This window comes from Erythrolamprus reginae, chromosome 1 (assembly GCF_031021105.1).
Source record: "Erythrolamprus reginae isolate rEryReg1 chromosome 1, rEryReg1.hap1, whole genome shotgun sequence".
Classification (NCBI taxonomy): domain Eukaryota; kingdom Metazoa; phylum Chordata; class Lepidosauria; order Squamata; family Dipsadidae; genus Erythrolamprus; species Erythrolamprus reginae.
In genome coordinates, this window is record NC_091950.1 from 13,259,909 (window position 1) to 13,279,345 (window position 19,437).

Consider the following 19,437-nt stretch of genomic DNA (forward strand, 5'->3'; position numbering starts at 1 on the left):
GTGGGGGCAATCCTAATCTCAGGCGGGAGCTGGTTCCAGAGGGTTGGAGCCACCACAGAGAAGGCTCTTCCCCTGGGTCCCGCCAGACGACATTGTTTAGTCGACGGGACCCGGAGAAGACCCACTCTGTGGGACCTAACCGGTCGCTGGGATTCGTGCGGCAGAAGGTGGTCCCTAAGATATTCTGGTCTGATGCCATGTAGGGCTTTATAGGTCATAACCAACACTTTGAATTGTGACCGGAAACTGATCGGCAACCAATGCAGACTGCGGAGTTTTGGAGTAATATGGGCATACTTAGAGAAGCCCATAATTGCTCTCGCAGCTGCATTCTGCACGATCTGAAGTTTCCGAACACTTTTCAAAGGTAGCCCCATGTAGAGAGCCTCTGTACAAGCCAAAAATCAGCACACACATTATTATTATTATTATTATTATTTATTATTATTATTATTATTATTATTTATTAGATTTGTATGCCGCCCCTCTCTGAAGACTCGGGGCAGCTTGCACGTTGGAGCTCAGCTAGGGCAACAGCTCGCATGCCAGCAGATATGGCTCTGTGTGCCATCTGTGGCACCCATGCCATAGGTTCGCCATCACTGCCCTAGAACATCTCTCAGCTGTGGCAAGGGGGGGCGTTTGCACAGGTCCACCTGGTGAACCAGTTGCGGCCCTATTTGGACAGGGAGTCTCTTCTCACAGTCACTCGCGCTCTCATCACCTGGCGGCTTGATTACTGCAATGTGCTCCACTTGGGGCTACCTTCAAAGAACGTTTGGAGACTGCAGGTAGTGCAAAATGTAGCCGTGCAATCACTCTGTGAGCTGCATTGACTACCGATTGGTCACCAAACACAATTTAAAGGGTTGGTTATGCCCTACCAGGGTCACCCAGAAGGTAATGCACCCAAAAAATTTTTTTGTCAGGCTACAGTAATGATACGAATGCAAAACTTTAGATATACATTATTTGAATTGTCAGGAGTGCGTCTATAAATTTTCCCTTTTTTCAGACCGATAGCGTAGCTGCAGCCGTGTTTCGAAACGGCATAAGTGATGTACGTTACAAGCAGTGTGTCGGCGTTGAATTTCTCACTGTGGAGAAAGAAACTGCTGGGAACATTCACAAACGTTTGTGTACAGTTTATGGGCAATCTGCAGTCGACAGAAGTACGGTTAGTCGCTGGGCACAGAGGGTGAGGCCATTAGAGGTGATTCGCAGAGTGAAGAAATGGCTTCGTGACCAGAACAAGGAGTGGCACCGACAGGGTATAAACACCCTTGTGTCTCGCTGGAGGAAGGCCATAGAATGGGACGGAGATTACATGGAAAAATAGGGAGTGTAGAAGAAACATCATTCTTTCTTGTGTGTAAGTTTCATTGTGTTCACATTTAATATATAATAATAATAATAATAATAATAATAATAATAATAATAATAATAATAATAAAAGAACTGGTGGGATCATAAGCCCAAAAAAGTGGTCGAAAATGAAAAAGCAAAACTGCTGTGGGATTTCCGACTTCAGACTGACCGAATTCTGAAGCATAACACACCAGACATTGTGATCGTGGAGAAAAAGAAAGTATGAATCATAGACATCGCAATCCCAGGGGACAGTAGAATTGAGAAGCAGCTAGAGAAATTAGTGAAATATGAAGATCTAAAAATCGAGCTGCAACGACTCTGGCATAAGCCCGTGAAAGTGGTCCCGGTGGTACTTGGCACGCTGGGCGCAGTGCCAAAGGATCTCAGTGGACACTTGAAAACCATCGGAATTGACCAAATCTCCATCTGTCAATTGCAAAAGGCCGCTTTACTGGGATCGGCAAACATAATTCGCCGCTACATCACACAGTCCTAGGTGCTTGGGAAGCGCCCGACTGGTGATGAAATACGAAATCCAGCATAGTGATCTCGTTTGCTGTGTTGTATTGACATAATAATTGTTGAAGAAAAAAATGTGGTGCATTACTTTCTGGGAGACCCTCATAGAAAGCCCTATGTAGCTTATGACCAGCTTACGGCACCATCTCCTGCCTCAGGTATCCCAGCAACCGGTTAGAGCCCACAGGGTCAGCGTTCTCCAGGTCCCGTCGGACAAGCAATATCACCTGGTGGGGTCCAGGGGAAAGGCCTTCTCTGTGGCAGCTCTGGCCCTTTGGAATCAATTCCCCGCAGATTTGCACAGCTCACCCCCTCCTGGCCTTTTGTAAGGCTCTAAAAACACATTTTTGCTGGCAGGCTTGGGGCTGTTGAGCATTCCCTTCCTGCCTCGGCCGACATACCGTCGCCCAGAAAGTAATGCACCACATTTTTTTTTCTTCAACAATGAGTGAATGATTATCAATGGATTTTCGTTAAATGGTCTTTAATTGTGTGGGGTTTTAGATTAGGTTTTGTATTGGGTTTCTTAGATTTTGTACTTGTATTGATTTTATTGTGTGAGCCGCCCCGAGTCCTTTGGAGGAGGGCAGCCTAGAAATCCAATCAATCAATCATCACTCATTTTTTTAAAACAAAGGACGACAGAACATTTTTCTTTTTTTGTAAGGAATGAATTTTATTCCAATTTCAAACAATTTATTCAGGAGAAAGCTATGAAAAAAAATCAATTTTCCATCATGTACTTCTAAAATAAGGAGGGTCAGCACCCAGCAGATGAACGAATTCAAGTGTTCCGAGAAACCCAGGCTCTGCCTCCTCCTCCTCCTCCTCACCGTCAGGAGAGCGAGACAGGAACACAGGGGGGGGAAATACCAATCCCGGGCCACAAAATTCCCAATGCTCTCCTTTGCCCACCCCGCCCCCACGTGTTAACACCACATGCAAGTTCAAAATGACCAAAAAAAGGTCATATATATATATATGGTCATAACCATGTATATATATATATATATATATATATATGGTTTTACTTTTAAAATAGGATGTTTAAATGTTATTTCATTTTTAAATCAGGTTCTCTTATTATAATATACTAGTATAACCAAATAATTTTTCACCACACTGGTACTTGTAAAAGAGTCTCTGGTAAAGAAAAGAATGGGCATTGGCACAAAACCATGTAATGTTTTTTCTTCTTCTTCTTTAAAATTAAAAAAAAAAAGTATACAACGTACGCACAAGCACACACAGAGTACTGAATTACAGACTTGAAACCTCAGATGGTGAACTCGGCCTTCCTTTCCGGTCAAGCGCAATCCTACGGCCAGCACACACCCCCTCCCCCCACAAAGTAGCCATAAAATGTGTTTGGAGGGAGGGAGGAACACACAATAAAAAAGACACAAAGCAGGTGGAGAATTCGATCCCAAGGTGAGACCGCTGAAGGGGAGGGGCAGTCGGCGGTTGGTGGGCCCACCGTCACAACGTCTCCCCTCTGCCCGAAAGGAAATGGAATGGTGTGTTTTGGCAATCCTCTTTCCGCCTACAGTCCGACGAAGTGTGCGAGCAGGTTAGTGCGTCTTCAGTAGGATTCTACTTTTTTTTTTCCTTTTCTTTTTTCATATAAAGTGCACTGTGAACAGAACATGGTCAGACTGCTCTCCCGTGTCTTGACTTTGGCCGACTCCACCACGCGCGGGCCCGATTTCTTTCAGGAATCATCTAGAACTTTGGCCAGTTCCCATCACCCCCGTCGTGAAGGGAAGGGACGAACGCTTCAATGGGCGAGGAAGGTTGGCACGCTCCTGAGCAGAAACCCCCGGGTGGGACGTCCATCCCGACGGCTGGTCGGCTTCGCGAGAAGAGGGGGCCCTCCTCACACATCTTCACGCAGCTCCCCCCCCCAAGGGGCTCGCAGCCTGTGGGGAGGGCGAAGGGCCCGCTTGGCAGGCACGGTGGTCTGGGATGGAGGCCCATTTCCTGGAAAGGCGATGCGAGAGAGAGAGATGGGGCAGGCACTCCCAATCCGAGTTCCAGGTCCGAGGGCTGCCGCGGAGGCAGGGGCTCACGCCATCCGAGAAAAACACTTCCGGCGAGGGGCTTCGAGAGTTAAAGTCATGGCACCTTTGCAAGAACAGAATTCCCCCCGTTGTAGAAAGAAAAGTCTGGGTCTTTGGGCGAGAAGACAAATTCGACATGTAGCTATTCCTCGACCTATCGAGGGGGAATCCATTCGCCCCCCCCCCCATTCCTAAAATACAATCCCCAATACATTTCAATCAAAACAATTAAACAAAAAGTCAGGAATGTTGGTGACGTTGGAAAATAGCTCCATTTCTGCCCTCCCCACCCCGCCACCCCCCCCATCAACCCAACAAGCCCTTTTGTGTAGTTACTCTGCAGTAACTGTAGTTTACTTTCTCCCAATTTTAACAACTTCTCGTTCACGGTGTGTTGTCGATACGATGCGACGGTAAGCGGGAGGGACTCCCCACCCACCCATCCAAAAAGAAAATGCAGCTCTCCCCGCGCCCCAGCTTCTTTCTGTAGTGTTCCACAAAAAAAGGGGCGGTCCCAGAAAGCCAAAGGCAGCCCCCTCTCCCGCCCCCCTCCCACCCCGCTGGAATGCTGCCAATGTCCATGCGAAATTAGTGTTGTTGTGTCGAACCAAACCACGTCTCCCCAAGCCCTTCATTAACATCTCATGCGAGGAAATCTGCTAGTGTTGGGGGTGTGGGAAAAGCACACTGGACGCCCCCCCCCATCCTTGTCCGCCCCCCACATTAAGGGGGATCGGTCCATTGTCCCGTTCGTGAAAAAGGCGGATTCTTGCGGCATCTGTAAATGTGAGAGTTGGCAGTTGCGAGACACTTATATTGTGTTGCTGCTACACGGGATCTCTGGAGGAAGCGGGCACAAAATCTAATTGGGTCCTGTTGGCAATCTGGCTTCCAAAAAGACTGGCAAAAGTTTGGAGTTTGGCACTGGCTTTGAGCAGGGCACACAATTGGCACTCAAGGCTCTGTTAAAGGGACCCCTCTTAGCTGGTCCGCTTCAAAGCCAAACCTGTAAACCTCTTCTATTCCACGGGCCCCTTTGGCTGGGCTTCTTTCATGCAGCCCCAGAGTGGTCCCGGCTTCCGAGAGAAGGGGGGTCAAGAGATGGGAAGATGGATGGCAGCAGCTGCCAATCACACCAGCCTTGGCAATGCCATTCAAAGCTCCCCTCTGATTTGGCTGCAATCATGCCAAGAGCTGAACAGGCCTTTCCAATACTTTTTTAGAACCAAAAAAGGCAAAAGGTCGCTTCAGTTTGACTCAGAACGCAGACACCATCGTAACCCCCAACCCCGCCCAAACACTGGGTCAGGATAGTTCCTGACCCAAAAGGGTTAATTTGCAAAACACACACACACACATGCACAAAAGATCCAAGAGAATGAGTCAAAACCCCTCAAAATCTTCCTTCCGGCTCAAAACCTGGTGCAGATTTTGGATTTCCACCAAAGGGGTTTCCTCACATTGGTTGAGAAATAACTTTTCTTTTTCTTTCAACGCTAAATTAGAAAACAAAACCAAAAGATAACGAAACCAAAAAAAAAAAAATGCAATCAGGCACTTCCCTCAGGCTTGATAGGTATTGCTTGGTTGGTAGTCGAGAACCGAAAGTATAGCGCATGTAGCAAACTATGTGTAGTACAATAATTTTTTAAAAAAATCACAGTCTCAATAGAACTTCCATAATTGGCGGAGGGAAGAAAACGAACGCAAGAGAAGCAACAAAGGAACGTGGGAACCAAAGGACGGCTTGTTTCGAGCTGTCGAAAAATAAAGTGGGTTTTCCTCTTTAGGATGTCATCTAGGTAAACCTTTTCGGCACATATCCTTACAGTCAAGATGTACGGGGAGGAGGGAGGACTCAACGCCAGAGGCAATATATGGCACAAGCTGAAGGTCCAAGCTGCATTTTATACTTTCTCAGCTGGACAAAGCGCATTATTTTGGCTTGAAAGTCTGAGACACGTTTATCGCCAGATCAGACAGGAAAAAAAGAATTTTACTAATGCAACGTACGAAGTCTGAGAGGAAACCGCCTTGACTGCTGGCAACAAAGCAGGAAATTAACAAGGTGCCAGAGAGAGAGAAAAAGAGTGAAGCGTGTCCTCCACTGGTTTTTAAACTGTGAAATAAAAGCTATTTAAAAAGGGGGGGGAAATATATCAGCTATCCTGTGGGGCAGACACGAAACCGAAGGTAACGGTGTGCTTAAAAAAAAAACAAAAAAAAAACATTGCCACTCCACAGATCAGACAATTTGCAATCATTACATCATTTAAAAAAAATCAAGATTGTTTTCCTGTTGGTTTCAATTCGTGGGAATTCGTTTGTCTTACTTTTCTTCAGGACAAAAGGTCTCCCAGGGAGATTACGGGAGGGGCGGGCTGGGAGGGCGGGAGAAGAGGGGAGACTCATTCAAGGTCAGACTAGGTTATATTCCTTCAAGTTGAGTTGCAGGATGGTGTCCTTGACAGCCGCAAAGACAAACCGGATATTTTCCGTATCTGTGGCACAGGTGAAGTGAGAGTAGATAATTTTATCGCTGTCGGGATTGAGATCCACAAACATTTTGAGGATAAATTCCCGGGCGGCTTGAGCGTCTCTCTGTGGGCCTGGAGACAGAATGGGAGACAAGGGAGGATTATTCATTCATTCATTCATTCATAGAAACATAGAAGACTGAAGGCAGAAAAAGACCTCATGGTCCATCTAGTCTGCCCTTATACTATTTCCTGTGTTTTATCTTAGGATGGATATATGTTTATCCCAGGCATGTTTAAATTCAGTTACTGTGGATTTACCAACCACATCTGCTGGAAATTTGTTCCAAGGATCTACTACTGTTTCAGTGAAATAATATTTCCTCACGTTGCTTTTGATCTTTCCCCCAACTAACTTCAGATTGTGTCCCCTTGTTCTTGTGTTCACTTTCCTATTAAAAACACTTCCTTCCTGGACCTTATTTAACCCTTTGACATATTTAAATGTTTCGATCATGTCCCCCCTTTTCCTTCTGTCCTCCAGACTATACAGATTGAGTTCATTAAGTCTTTCCTGATACATTTTATGCTTAAGACCTTCCACCATTCTTGTAGCCCGTCTTTGGACCTGTTCAATTTTGTCAATATCTTTTTGTAGGTGAGACCTCCAGAACTCAGGTTGCTGGCCCTGGGCTCAGGTTGCTGCTGCTGAATGCCAGGTCGGTGGTAAATAAAGCTCTCCTCATCCGGGATTTGATCATGGATGAGGAGGCCGACCTGGCATGTATTACTGAAACCTGGCTGGGCCCAGAGGGAGGTGTTCCTCTCTCTGAAATTTGCCCAGCCGGGTTTCAGATATGGCATCAACCTCGACCCCAGGGAAGGGGGGGAGGAGTGGCTATTGTAGCCAGGGAGAGCCTTTGCCTGCGTAGACTCATTGCTCCGGAAATTGCGGGTTGCGAGTCTCTCTTGATGAAGTTGGACTTAGGGGTTCAGGTGGGCTTATTTCTCACGTACCTGCCTCCCAGCTGCGTGTCAAAAGCCCTGCCTGTGCTACTCAAGGAGGTAGCCGGGTTGGCGGTGGAGTTCCCCGGACTCATCGTCCTGGGGGACTTCAACCTGCCGTCACTCGGCGAAACCTCTGGGTTGGCACAGGAGTTCATGGCCACCATGACAGCCATGGACCTGACTCAAGCAGTACAGGGTCCGACTCACGAGGGAGGGCACGCACCTGACATGGTATTCCTTTCCGAGCAATTGAGTAATGATCTGAGACTAAGGGGCTTAGAAGTATTGCCTTTGTCATGGTCAGACCATTTTCTACTACGGCTTGACTTCCTGGCTCCAATCCTTCCCCGCAGGGAGGCGGAACCAATGAAGATGTTCCGCCCCAAACGCCTGATGGACCCAGAGGGCTTTCAGACGGCGCTTGGGGTTATTCCAGAGGCACTCGTCCACAGTTCGGCGGAGTCTCTCGCGGAGGCCTGGAACACGGCTGCAGCGGGGGCTCTTGACCGGATTGCGCCTTTGCGACCTCTCCGAGGCGTTAGACCCCGTAGAGCCCCATGGTTCAACGAGGAGCTCCGGGAGTTGAAACGCCAAAAGAGACGTCTAGAGAAGCGATGGAGGAAGAGTAGGTCTGAATCCGATCGAACACTTGTAAGAGCTTTTATTAAGACTTACAAAGTGGCGCTCAAGGCGGCAAGATGCGCGTACCATGCCGCCTTGATTGCATCAGCGGAATCCCGCCCAGCCGCTCTGTTTAGGGTGACCCGCTCCCTTCTTAATCAGGGGGGAGTTGGGGAGCCCTTGCAGAGTAGTGCCGAGGATTTTAACACGTTTTTCGCTGATAAAGTCGCTCGGATTCGGGCCGACCTCGACTCCAATTGTACAACAGAGTCGACTGACAACGAGTCAGTCGAGGTGACTGGGGCATGTACTTGTCCACCTGTCTGGGAAGAGTTTGATCTGGTGACACCTGATGAAGTGGACAAGGCCATTGGAGCTGTGAGTTCCGCCACCTGTTTACTGGATCCGTGTCCCTCCTGGTTGGTTTCGGCCGGCAGGGAGGTGACACGGAGCTGGGCCCAGGAGATTACCAACGCTTCCTTGGGGAGGGGAGTTTTTCCATCACTCTATAAAGAAGCGCTTGTGCGCCCCCTCCTCAAGAAGCCCTCCCTGGACCCAGCTGTCCTTAATAACTATCGTCCAGTCTCCAACCTTCCCTTTATGGGGAAGGTTGTTGAGAAGGTGGTGGCACTCCAGCTCCAGCGGTCCTTGGAAGAAGCCGATTATCTAGGTCCCCGGCAGTCGGGTTTCAGGCCCGGTTACAGCACGGAAACCGCTTTGGTCGCGTTGATGGATGATCTCTGGCGGGCCCGGGACAGGGGTTTATCCTCTGTCCTGGTGCTCCTTGACCTCTCAGCGGCTTTCGATACCATCGACCATGGTATCCTTCTGCACCGGCTGGAGGGGCTGGGGGTGGGAGGCACTGTTCTGCAGTGGTTCTCCTCCTACCTCTCTGGCCGGTCGCAGTCGGTGTTAGTGGGGGGTCAGAGGTCGACTCCTAGGTCTCTCCCTTGTGGGGTGCCTCAGGGGTCGGTCCTCTCCCCCCTGCTATTTAACATCTACATGAAACCGCTGGGCGAGATCATCCAAGGACATGGGGTGAGGTATCATCAATATGCGGATGATACCCAGCTTTACATCTCCACCCCATGCCCAGTCAACGAAGCGGTGGAAGTGATGCGCCTGTGCCTGGAGGCTGTCGGGGCCTGGATGGGTGTCAACAGACTCAAGCTCAACCCGGATAAGACAGAGTGGCTGTGGGTTTTGCCTCCCAAGGACAATTCCATCTGTCCGTCCATTACCCTGGGGGGGGAATCATTGACCCCCTCAGAGAGGGTCCGCAACTTGGGCGTCCTCCTCGATCCACAGCTCACATTAGAACATCTTTCAGCTGTGGCGAGGGGGGCATTTGCCCAGGTTCGCCTGGTGCACCAGTTGCGGCCCTATCTGGACCGGGACTCATTGCTCACAGTCACTCATGCCCTCATCACCTCGAGGTTCGACTACTGTAATGCTCTCTACATGGGGCTACCTTTGAAAAGTGTTCGGAAACTTCAGATCGTGCAAAATGCAGCTGCGAGAGCAGTCATGGGCCTACCTAGATATGCCCATGTTTCACCATCACTCCGCAGTCTGCATTGGCTGCCGATCAATTTCCGGTCACAATTCAAAGTGTTGGTTATGACCTTTAAAGCCCTTCATGGCATCGGACCAGAATATCTCCGAGACCGCCTCCTGCCGCACGAATCCCAGCGACCGATTAGTCCCACAGAGTGGGCCTTCTCCGGGTTCCGTCAACTAAACAATGTCGGTTGACGGGCCCCAGGGGAAGAGCCTTCTCTGTGGCGGCACCGGCCCTCTGGAACCAACTCCCCCCGGAGATTAGGACTGCCCCTGCTCTTCCTGCCTTCCGTAAACTCCTTAAAACCCACCTTTGCCGTCAGGCATGGGGGAACTGAAACATCTCCCCCTGGGCACGTTTAATTTATGCATGGTATGTCTGTGTGTGTGTCTGTTAGCATATGGGGTTTTTAATATTTAAACATTTTAAACTTGTCTGATTACCCATGATTTGTTTCTACATGTTGTGAGCCGCCCCGAGTCTACATACAAATCTAAGTAATAAAATAAATAAAATAAAAATAAACTGAACACAGGATTCCAAATGTGGTCTCACCAGTGCTCTATATAAGGGGATCACAATCTCCCTCTTCCTGCTTGTTATATACTCATTCATTCATTCGATTTTTAGGCCGCCCTTCTCCTTAGACTCAGGGCGACTTACAACATGTTAGCAATAGCACTTTTTAAAAGAGCCAGCCTATTGCCCCCAACAATCCAAGTCCTCATTTTATCCACCTTAGAAGGGTGGAAGGCTGAGTCAACCTTGATGAGATTTGAACCGCTGACCTGCAGATCTACAGTCAGCTTCAGTGGCCTGCAGTACAGCACTCTACCCGCTGCGCCACCCCGGCTCTTATTATAATGAGGAACAGAAGGCTTATCTGGCTGGAAGGAGGAACCCCCTCTGATGAAGAGCAAGCTACAGGTAGTCCTCGACTTACAACAGTCCTCGACTTAGTGACCAAAGTTACAACAGTACTGAAAATAAAGTCACTTATTCCCATTTTTCACACTTAGGACTTTTGCATCCTCCTCAGGGTCACCTGATTTACATTCAGATGCTTGACTGACTCATGGTTATGATGGTTGTGGTGTCCTGGGGTTACGTAATCTCCTTTTGCGACCTTCTGACCAGTCAATGGGGAAATCGGGTTCACTTAAGAACCGCTTCGTTCATTTAAGAACTGCAGTGAGTCACTTAACGCAGTGTTTCCTAACCTTGGCAACTTGAAGATATCTGGACTTCAACTCCCAGAATTCTGAGAGTTAAAGTCCAAATATCTTCAAGCTGCCAAGGTTGGGAAACACTGACTTTACGAATGTGGCGAGAAAAGTCGTAAAATGAAGCAAACTCACTTAACACATTTATTTATTTGTTGGTTGGTTGGTTTGTTGGTTTGTTTATTGGTTGAAAGGGACCTTGCAGGTCATCAAGTCCAACCCCCTGCTCAAGTAGGAAACCCAACACCTCCCCAGCCAGATGGCAGCCCAATCTCCTCAAGAAAGAGGGAAGGCTCAGGAAAAGATTATTATTATTATTATTATTATTATTATTATTATTATTATTATTATTATTTATTGGATTTGTATGCCGCCCCTCTCCGCAGACTCGGGGCGGCTAACAACAGTGGTAAAACAACATGAACAATCCAATTAATAAAAACAACTAAAAAACCCTTATTATAAAAAACCAAACATACACACAAACATACCATGCATAACTTGTAATAGCCTAGGGGGAAAGGATAACTTAACTCCCCCATGCCTGGCGACAAAGGTGGGTCTTAAGTAATTTGCGAAAGACAAGGAGGATGGGGGCCGTTCTAATCTCTGGGGGGAGTTGGTTCCAGAGGGCCGGGGCCGCCACAGAGAAGGCTCTTCCCCTGGAGCCCGCCAAACGACATTGTTTAGTCGACGGGACCCGGAGAAGGCCAACTCTGTGGGACCTTATCGGCCGCTGGGATTCGTGCGGTAGAAGGCGGTTCCGGATGTATTCTGGCACAATGCCATGTAGGCTGCCCTCAAACAGAAGGGGGGCTGCTACTACTGGATATGGCCTCACAAGTCAACAGGGCCGATCCCTTATTTTAATTCCTGAAAAAGCCAACTTCTTACCATCAAACTCTGGAAAGTAATCCACAAGGTGGGAGTACATGATCTTGTCTTCCAAGAGATCTTTCTTATTGAGAAAGAGGATGACAGAGGAATTCTGGAACCAGGGATAGGTGATTATGGTCCGGAAAAGGGCTTTGCTCTCTTCCATGCGGTTCTATAAGGAAAAGCAGATTTGTTTTTAAGATCCAGGGATGAAATAATAAATATACACGATATAAAGAAGGATTACATCATTGCCCGTGGTGCACCTGCGTGTCCGTGCGTGGTTTCGCTACCTGTACAGGTGCAGTAGCATAATTGCGCTGGACTCTGTTAGCTCTCAGAGCCACGGGGGCAAGCACACGTCACCATTCCACCTTAGCCAGAAGTGTATTATACAGTAAATAGGTACCCAGTCCTGTCTCCTTGTTGCTTTCATGTGAGGGGAGAACGGACTGAAAGGGTTGGGGACGAAAAAGGCAAATGTTTGTTGGTTTTCTATTTATTCGGGGGGGGGGGGGGGATAGAACCTCTCGGCATCCACCAGGCCCTCACAGCCCAACACCCAAGCCAAGAACTCTGCAGGGCACAAATGGTCACTTTGAAAGCCAAGTAGCAAACTTTGATCCCCACCCATATTTTATGGTCATGCTTGGTCCTTCCTCTAAGGCAGCCCTTATATAAGACCTCCATTTAAAAATAATAATACATAAATACAGTGGTACCTCAAGATACGAACCCCTCGTCTTACGAACAACCCATGATACGAACCCGGGGTTCAGAAAATTTTTGCCTCTTCTTACGAACGTTTTTCGTCTTACGAACGCCAAACCCGAACTTCCGGGTTCAGCATTCCGGAGGCTGCTGGGAAGCCCCGCAGCCCGGCTGTCACCTTTTAAAACAGCCGGGGGGTTTCCCAGCAGCCTCCCGAAGCTGAACCCGGAAGTTCGGGTTTGGCGTTCGGCTTCGGGAGGCTGCTGGGAAACCCCCCGGCTGTTTTAAAAGGTGACAGCCGGGCTGCGGGGCTTCTCGACGGCGGCGGCGGCAGGTTGGTAACACGGAAAACATTCGGGAGGCCGCTTTGGGTTTTTGGCTGGGAGGGAAGGCAGGACGTCCGGCGCTGGGGAAGGGAGTCAGGAAGGTCCTCCTGCTCCCCCCTCAGCGAAAAACACAAAGACGGTCTGCCGCCGCATGACAGGCAGGGCGGAGCAGCATGGAGCAAACGGAGTCTGAAACTGCCAGCGGCTTCAGCTTCCCATTGCTCCGTGGGCGGCGGCAGACCGCCTTTGTATTTTTGGCTTGGGGGGGGGAAGCAGGAGGCGCAGGATCGGGCGGGCGGCGGGCGAGGCGTGACCGAGCGGGCCCGGCTCAGGCTAGGACGAGGTTCGGGGTTCGGGGGGGTGCTGGGAAGCCCCCCAGGCCGGCTGTCACTTTTTAAAACAGCCGCGCGGCTTCCCAGCATTCGCCGAAAGCCGTTTTTTTGCGGGGGTTTTTTTGGTTGCACGGATTAATTGACTTTACATTGTTTCCTATGGGAAACAATGTTCCGTCTTACGAACCTTTCGTCTTATGAACCTCCTCCTTGCACCAATTAAGTTCGTATCATGAGGTATTACTGTACATAAATACATAAATACATAAATAAAGGGAGGGAGGGAGGGAGGGTAGGAAGGAGGGAAGGAAGGAAGGGAGGGAAAGAAGGAAGGGAGGGAAGGAAAGAAAGGAAGGAAGGAAGGAGGGAGGGAGGGAGGGAAGGAAGGAAGGAAGGAAGGAAGGAAGGAAGGAAGGAAGGAAGGAAGGAAGGAAGGAAGGATCCTGAGCCAAGAAATATATGACTTGGGAAGGACAGGTGCTCCAAAGAATTCTGCTGTTGACAAGATAACAAGGCTCCCCATCTCGGGAACATCATCCACCCACCCCACCATTCTAATAGTGGAAGTAATGTGCCAGTGTCTGGAGGCTGTTAGGGTTTGGATGGCTGCTACCAGGCTTGAACTCAAACACCTTCGATGTACATCATACATAAGAAAATTATAAAAAATGAAACAATAAACACCCAGCCTTCCCATTCAGTACAAACCCCACCTGCCAAGGCCGTCCGCCAGTCATGTTGCTTACCTCGTTATCAGATTCCACCAGTACTTGGTCATATTCGCTAAGAGCTACTAAGAACATGATGGAAGTAACATTTTCAAAGCAGTGTATCCACTTCCTCCTTTCTGACCTTTGCCCACCAACATCCACCATTCTGAAAAGACAGACAGGGTTGGGGGAAGAACAACAGTGAATTGTTGTTGTTGTTGTTGTTGTTGTTGTTGTTGTTGTTATTATTATTATTATTATTATTATTATTATTATTTATTGGATTTGTATGCCGCCCCTTTCCGCAGACTCAGGGCGGCTAACAACAGTGGTAAAACAACATGAACAATCCAACTATTAAAAACAACTAAAAACCCCTTATTATAAAAAATGCTCAGTGACTGGTCAACGTTCCCACTCTCCAAGTCCCTGCCCCCCCCACCCCACACACACACTAAGAAATGGGGTATCCAATATGTTTGCAACAGCAGAATTGTTGGGAGACCAGCAAGGCTGGTGTGAGAAAGCTAATCTGTGTAGTGGTACTTATTTCCTTTAGATTCCCTGCTGCAATTTTACCCACCAATAATAATTTTAAATTTGTCCATCTATTTAAATCTTTTTGTGTGTCCTGTGTGAGTTTGTCATAATTATCTTTTTTCAGAGTATTGTTGTTCGCTGAGATTGTGATGCCCAAATATTTGGTTTTTTTCACTATTTTTATATTAAGGGTTTGTTCCAACATTGAGTTTTGTTCTATTGTCATGTTTTTGGTTATAATTTGAGTTTTATCAAGGTTGATTTTAAGACCGGTTATTTCCCCAAATCTATGGATTTCACTCATTAAAATGTGGGCTGATTTAAGGGGGTCTTGGATTATAAGTACTATATCGTCTGCGAACGCTTGAATTTTGAAATCTTCCTTTTTTATTTTAAGTCTATTTATTTGTTCGTTGTTTCTTATATTTTTTAAAAATGTTTCCATAGCTAATATGAAAATTAGAGGTGCTAAAGGGCATCCCTGGCGTACTCCTCTTGTTATTGTTATTTCTTCTGTGATGGCTTTATTGAAAAGTATTTTTGCTGTTTGTTGGGAGTAAATAGATTTTATTAAGTTAATAAAATTATCTCCAAATTTCATGTGTTGGATTTGTAATATAAAATATTCCCAATAAAGGGAATGGAAGGCTTTTTTCAGGTCAATAAACATGAGTGCCACTGGTTTATCACGATTTTCGTTGTAGTATTCTATGGTATTGAGTATAATTCGGGTATTATTGCTTACCGTATATTTCTTTTTGGTAAGAATCCATTTTGGTCGGGGTGTATAATATTATTTAATATATTTTTAAAGCGTTCTGCAATTATAGATGAGAGAATTTTGTAGTCTGTATTTAGTAGTGAGATTGGTCGGTAGTTTTCTAAATATTTTTTGTCTTTGTTTTCTTTTGGTATGATGGTAATGTAGGCTTCGGACCATGTTTTCGGAAGCTTGCCTTGTTGTAATGCCTGAGCATTATTGGCTCTAATATGTCCTGATGATGCTTATAGAATTCTGACGGAATACCGTCAGGTCCTGGTGTTTTATTATTGTGTTGTTTTGCAATGGCCAATTTGATTTCTGTAGAGGTAATATTTCTATTTAGTTTTTTTCTTTCTTCCTCTGTTATCTGAAATGTTTCATTTAAGGCTAAATATTTTTTGATTGCAAAGTTATCTGGTTTATCTGATTTGTATAGGTCCTGATAGTATTGTTGTATTATGTTTTTCTTTTCCTCTGTGTTTGTTTTCAGTAGCCCCGAATTATCATAAAGAGATTCTATAATTTTGTCAGCTTTTTGTTGCGCCAATTTAAAGGCCAACCATCGACCAGGTTTATTAGCGGATTCGAAATTTAGTTGCTTTAGGGTTTTATATTTGGCAGTGAGTTGTTGTTGAGTTTCTAGGTTTATTTCATGTTTTATGGTTTTGATTTTAGTTAATGTTGCTGGGTCATCCGGATATTGCTGTAATGTTGTTTCTGCTTCCTGTAGTTTTATGTTAAGGTTGTTAAGTTTCTTCTTTTAACTAGTGCTGATGAAGTAAAAAGTTCGTCAAGACCTGGGAGTGATAAGGTCGTGATGTCCTTTTTTATGATGTGTGTTTCTTGTAGACATGTAATGTCAAAATTGTGGCTTAGGAGTTTGTGGAAAAAAATTTCTCTTTTTCTAACTGACTTCAATCCATTAATATTCATTGAGAATATAGTAATGTCATCTTTTTGTGTTGTAGTATCTAATTTTTTCTCATTTTTATTTTTTGATTTCAGCTCGTGCCCTTGTGATCGGTCCTTGTCTCTCATGTTTGTTTTGTAGTTTCTGTGGGTCATTTTCCTCGGTCTGTACTTAAGAACCTGGTCACAGAACAAATTAAGTTAGTAAGTAGAGGTACCTCTGTATACGTACACCAACATTTCCACCCTCTTGGGAAGGGAGGGGAAAGGTGCATCTTATACTCTGAAAAATACGGTAACTTACAAATACCTTAAAAATATAAGGAAAAATGTCCTGGTAAAGTCTCAGCAATAGTAGTACAATCTGCCTATAGGATTTTGTGAGTTTAGTTTAGCTTACTTTATCGTCATTGCACATGGTAAAACAAAATTAAATGCCATCTCCAGTGTACATTATAACTATAAAAATAAAAACACGAACATACATCCTTTACATTCTGTATAATTGAAATGGAAAACCCGATATTGCACTGTACTGTAGAATTCAACATGGTTTATTGCCCTGGGATACAAGCTTCATTTCAGCCTATTGTCCTTGTTTTTATTATCCTGTACCATCTGCCAGATGGCAATAGTTGTGTTTTTTTAAAGAGTGCCTAGTGGAATATTTTAAGAGGAGGCTGGGCAGCCGCATCTCAATGGTTTACTTGGTTTTCCTGCCTGGTTTTAATAACAACAACAACAACAACAGAGTTTGAAGGGACCTTGGAAGTCTTCTAGTCCAACTCCCTGCTCGGGCAAGAAACACTATACTACTGCAGACAGATGGTTATCCAACATCTGCTTAAAAACTTCCAGTGTTGGAGCATCCACAACTTCTGGAGGCAAGCTGTTCCACTGATTAATTGTTCTAACTGTCAGGAAATTTCTCTTTCCTGCCCTACCCTCAGCTTTGGAGAACAGCCTGACTCCCTCTTCTTTGTAGCAACCCGTGAGATATTGGAACACTGCTATCCTGTCTCCCCTGGTCCTTCTTTTCATCAAACTAGCCATGCCCTGTTCCTGCAACTGTTCTTCATATGTTTCAGCCTCTAGTCCCCTGATCATCTTTGTTGCTCTTCTCTGTACTTTTTCTAGAGTCTCAACATCCTTTTTATATTGTGGTGACCAAAACTGAATGCAGTAATCCAAGTGTGGCCTTGTCAAGACCTTATAAAGTGATGTTAACACTTCACGGGATCTTGATTCTATCCCTCTGTTAATGCAGCCTAGAACTGTGTTGGCTTTTTTTGGCAGCTGCTGGCTCCTATTTAAATGGTTGTCCACCAGGACTCCAAGATCCCTCTCACAGTTACTACTGTTGAGAAATGTACCACATATACTGAACCTGTGCGTTTTGTTTTTATTGCCTAAATGTAAAACCTTACTTTTTTCACCATTGAATTTCATTTTGTTTGATAGCGGCCAATGTTCAAGTCTGTCAAGATCCTTCTGTATTTTGAACCTATCTTTTATTTTAAAGAAGCGTGTACATGTACTCCTGACCTTGATGGGTTGCAGTTTTTCAGGCTCAGGAACAGAAAGGCGTTTCTGCCTCTGCCTCTTCCACCCTTGTTTCCCTTGCTCATATAACATTCATTCATTCATTCATTCATTCATTCATTCATTCATTCATTTTTTTATCAGATTTGTATGCCGCCCCTCTCCGTAGACTCGGGGTGGCTAACAACAACAATAATACAATGTAAACAAATCTAATATTTAAGTTAATTTTTTAAAAACCCAATTTAAGAAACCAATCATACACACTGACATTCCATGCATAAATTTTATAAGCCTAGGGGGAAGGGAAAGTCTCAATTCCCCCATGCCTGACGACAGAGGTGGGTTTTAAGGAGCTTACGAAAGGCAAGGAGGGTGGGGGCAACTCTGATATCTGGGGGGAGTTGGTTCCAAAGGGTCGGGGCCACCACAGAGAAGGCTCTCCCCCTGGGTCCCATCAAACGACATTGTTTAGTTGATGGGACCCGGAGAAGGCCAACTCTGTGAGACCTAACTGGTTGCTGGGATTCGGGCGGCAGCAGGCGGTCCCGGAGATATTCTGGTCCGGTGCCATGAAGGGCTTTATAGGTCATGTCTAAAGCATGTGAATTTTGGGTTTGCTTATCTATTTGCATACACACACACACCTTTATTGTTTTCAAAAATAATTCAAGAGGGGAATACACACAATATTCTTTCCCCCTCCTGTTTTCCCAACAACCGCCACCCTGTGAGATGAGTCGGGGTCAAAGAGAACAACTGAGCCAAAGTTACCCAGCTGGTTTTATTGCCTAAGGTAGGACTAGAACTCACAGCCCCCTGGTGATTGTCCCAAGATCACCCAGCCACCTTTCATGCCTACACCAGGACTAGCAGTCTCCTGGTGATTGGCCCAGTTGGCTTTTGTGCCTAAGGTGGGAGTAGACGTCCTTATCGCCTGATTTCTAGCCTGATGTCTTCACTGCTATTATTGCCATAATTATTGCCATTCATTCACTCTGAGCATGTCAGAAAAGACTGCAAGGAGCCTCCCATCCTTGCAAGGATCGTAGAACTTACATAAGGTCCTCATGTTGTTGAATACTTTACCCCTAGAGGCTCAAAGAGCACCAGTTTGATGGAGTGGGTTAAAAACACTGAGCAAGAAACCAGGAATCTATGAGTCTCCTCTCCCCATCCCTCTATATCAGTGATGGCGAACCGATGGCACAGGTGCCACAGGTGTCACATCTGCTGACACACGAGCCATTGCCCTAGCTCAGGAGTCCCCAAACTTGGCCACTTGAAGACTTGTGGACTTCAACTCCCAGAATTCTCCAGCCAGCTATTCTGCTGGAGAATTCTGGGAGTTGAAGTCCACAAGTCTACAAGTGGCCATGTTTGAGGACCTCTGCCCTAGCTCAACTCTAATGTTCGTGTGTGTGCCGGACAGCTGATTTTTGGCTCACACAGAGGCTCTGGGAGGGCTTTTTTTTTGTTTCCAGAGAGCCTCCAGGGGGATGGGGGAGGGGGTTTTTATCCTCCCCTGGCTCCACAGAAGCCTTTGGAGCCTGGGAAGGGCCAAACATGAGCCTACTGGGCCCACCAGAAATTGGGAAACAGTCCGTTTCTGGCCTCCAGAGGGCCAGGGGAAGCTGTTTTTGCCTTCCCGGGGCATTGAATTATGGGTGTGGGCACTTGCATAAGCACAATGGTGTGTGTGTCCACTCTTTTGGCACCCGAGGAAAAAAAGGTTCACCATCACTGCCCTATATAAAGTCAAGATGGATAACTTTGACCCAGATGATCACAACAGAAAGGAGGTACAGTGTTCCCTCAATTTTCGCGGGGGATGCGTTCTGAGACCGCCCGCGAAAGTCAAATTTCCGCGAGATGCGGAAGTAAATAC

The 19,437-nt window shown here is 46.4% G+C and overlaps 1 protein-coding gene across 1 annotated transcript in view; it reads right to left on the reverse strand.

The window, feature by feature from the left end:
* Window positions 1-2,539: 2,539 nt before the first annotated feature.
* GNA11 (G protein subunit alpha 11) overlaps window positions 2,540-19,437 on the reverse strand; it is a 35,912-nt gene continuing 19,014 nt past the window's right edge. Inside the window, exons 5-7 of the mRNA XM_070744657.1 lie at window positions 13,832-13,961; window positions 11,735-11,888; window positions 2,540-6,559 (exon numbers count right to left, since the gene is read on the reverse strand). Of these exons, the coding sequence (XP_070600758.1) occupies window positions 6,369-6,559; window positions 11,735-11,888; window positions 13,832-13,961 (475 nt within the window). The 3' untranslated portion in view covers window positions 2,540-6,368. The remainder of the gene's footprint in view (window positions 6,560-11,734; window positions 11,889-13,831; window positions 13,962-19,437) is intronic.